At 36.4% G+C, this 2,500-nt stretch overlaps 1 protein-coding gene across 1 annotated transcript in view; it reads right to left on the bottom strand.

Annotated features, from left to right (window-relative positions):
- Positions 1-2,326, bottom strand: part of LOC125026880 — a 5,807-nt gene extending 3,481 nt beyond the window's left edge. The window contains exons 1-5 of the mRNA XM_047615479.1: positions 2,263-2,326; positions 654-680; positions 426-470; positions 252-365; positions 1-91 (exon numbers count right to left, since the gene is read on the bottom strand). The exon at positions 1-91 is cut by the window's left edge and continues 64 nt beyond it. Of these exons, the coding sequence (XP_047471435.1) occupies positions 1-91; positions 252-365; positions 426-470; positions 654-680; positions 2,263-2,326 (341 nt within the window). The remainder of the gene's footprint in view (positions 92-251; positions 366-425; positions 471-653; positions 681-2,262) is intronic.
- Positions 2,327-2,500: the final 174 nt, after the last annotated feature.

Below are 2,500 nucleotides of genomic sequence, written 5' to 3'. Positions count from 1 at the left end.
TGCTCACATCCACGTAAAGAACATCTAAGGTTCCCCTGCCTATTAAACGAGCACTGGCAGCTGATTACGCCTTCGCTGTAGACGTCCTTTCCTAACAAAAAGGCTGGAAGCAGTTACACAATTGAGACCGAGCTCGCTAAAGAAATACTATTTTACTCCACATACTTCCCCACTGCTTGCGACCACCGTTTAGGTGAGAGTTAACATTGCAGTCTGACTCTCGAAACCCCAGCCTCGGCTTTCCTCCTTACCTCGCAATACAATCAAATCTGGAAAACGCCAGTGTCCGTTGGACTGTTGCATTGGCAAGAGTATACACATCTGGGTATGCACGTATATAGCGCTTATTTTTTGTAATCTGAGATCTGAACAAATGACAAGGACTAGGTATTAAACAAATGGTATTAAGAGTAGTTCTCTCATACCTGTGTCGGTATCAGCCATAAACATGCTGTCTTCGTCCATGCCGTCTTAAAACATTCAGACTCAATTCCCGAACCTCTGATATAACAGCATATAATAATGATTATTTATTATATTTACTAGTTTCTCATATAGGCTTTCGTCAAATTCGAACATTTCATGTTCAGGTACAGTAAATTTGATGCTACAACCATCATTCATATATAATTATATACAGTCATTCTGCCTACCTATGAAAATCTCATCTGACCCTCGATCTGAAAAATCTGATTTAAGGAAACAGGTTTTCTTTTTAAAATGTTTTCTGTAGAAGTGAATCAAAATACAAGGTTAAAAGCTGAATAAAGACGTTTGGAACAAAGAGACCTTATAACATATTTAAATATGAATTTTCATTAAATGTATGTATTGTTGAGGCTGTGGTGATGGGTGCGAACGCGCGCGTGCACACACACACACACACACACACACACACACGTGCGCGCGCATATATGTATATGTATATGTATATGTATACATACACACACACACACAATTCTCTCTCTCTATATATATGTATATATGTATATACATATATGCAACCATAATGCTGCCATCGCCGATGTAGCGTTTGACGAACTACTTGTTGATATCATGCATATATGGGTCTTTATACTGGGGTGGCTGACCAATGATCCCTCCCTAGGGGAGTAGTTTCATAAATAATCATTGTTGGTGGTTTTCAACTCACAATCATATCTACGGTAGACTCACCCACTATCGTATCTACGTTTGACTTACCCAACATATGCAATGTGTGTGAGCATGACGTATGTAGCGCTTCTTTTTTGTAATCCGAGATCTGAGCTTTAAATCACAAGGACTAGGCATTAACCTCGCATGCGGGGATTTGTGTGTGCACTCGCGCGGATTTACATGTATATACAGTATATAGAGAGAGATAAGGATTTCGTGAATTAATTTTACTTTCATGCTCCCTTAAAGCTCTTTCAAACAAATATGTACATGTAGTCTAGTATTTATCTTAATTCACTGCATGACGCAACTTTAAAACTACAAAGAAAAAAAAATATATTTAACATCGTATTTAAGGTAAACCACCTTATTGTTTCTCTTTACAAATTTATTTATCTAACTTGTTATTGTAAATATAGATTATATTCTTAAAATACATTCCTGATTTATCTTCGTGGGAACCCTTTTTTATTTACTAAATTTCTCTGCGTCTCTCTCTTTCATATACCAAAGACAAACAGGTACTCAGTGCTAAATGAACAAACATGAAATCGTCATACGTGCTTTAAATGTCCCTATGTCTTTTCACGTCTGCAGATTACACAGTAGATTATATAAAACTAACCGGTATTTATTACGAGAGCTACGCTACGTATTTGCCCATCCCTAAGCATTGGGGTATCATGCGAACCCAAAAGTCCGATCTTATCCTTTTCTACCTTCTATTTGTTCCCTAGACAAGGGGGGGGCAAGGCCTTGTATCCCCCTTTATGCACTATAAGATGGTGATGTCTATTTCCCTATCTATCTGTGCGTCGCTCTCGGTAACATTAACCAACAAATCTACCCTAACTATCGATTTTGTTTAGAATATGGAAAAATAAACAAAAATATATATTTTCTTCTTCATATCTTTGTTTACCATTCTCCTTATCTGTATTCATATTCTTAACTCTCTGTGATCCATCATATTTATACTTGCAATGATTTTCTGATTGTTCATCTTGCCATTACACATATCAAGCTTAAATTTACTTATCAGTAATTACCATAGGGTTTTATTTATCTTGGTTTTACAATGTTTCTTTGTATCCTAATCAGTACCATTTTTGAGAGTGGATTTGTTGAAGGCAATAACCTCAGTTCTCCTGGAAAACTTGACCTTCATTTAGCTAATTCGAGTCCCTTTCACTCATCAGACCCATCAAATCGACAGTTCTAAATACAAATAGAACCTTTGAATTTGACATTTTAATGCTCTAGTTATGTCTCCAATTCAGATTAATTATTGACACGATTAAATATGTAAAATGAAAGAGAGAGAAATGGACAAAATGCACTC

Source organism: Penaeus chinensis, chromosome 7, assembly GCF_019202785.1.
Source record: "Penaeus chinensis breed Huanghai No. 1 chromosome 7, ASM1920278v2, whole genome shotgun sequence".
Lineage (NCBI taxonomy): Eukaryota > Metazoa > Arthropoda > Malacostraca > Decapoda > Penaeidae > Penaeus > Penaeus chinensis.
This window is presented reverse-complemented; position numbering and strand designations above follow the sequence as displayed.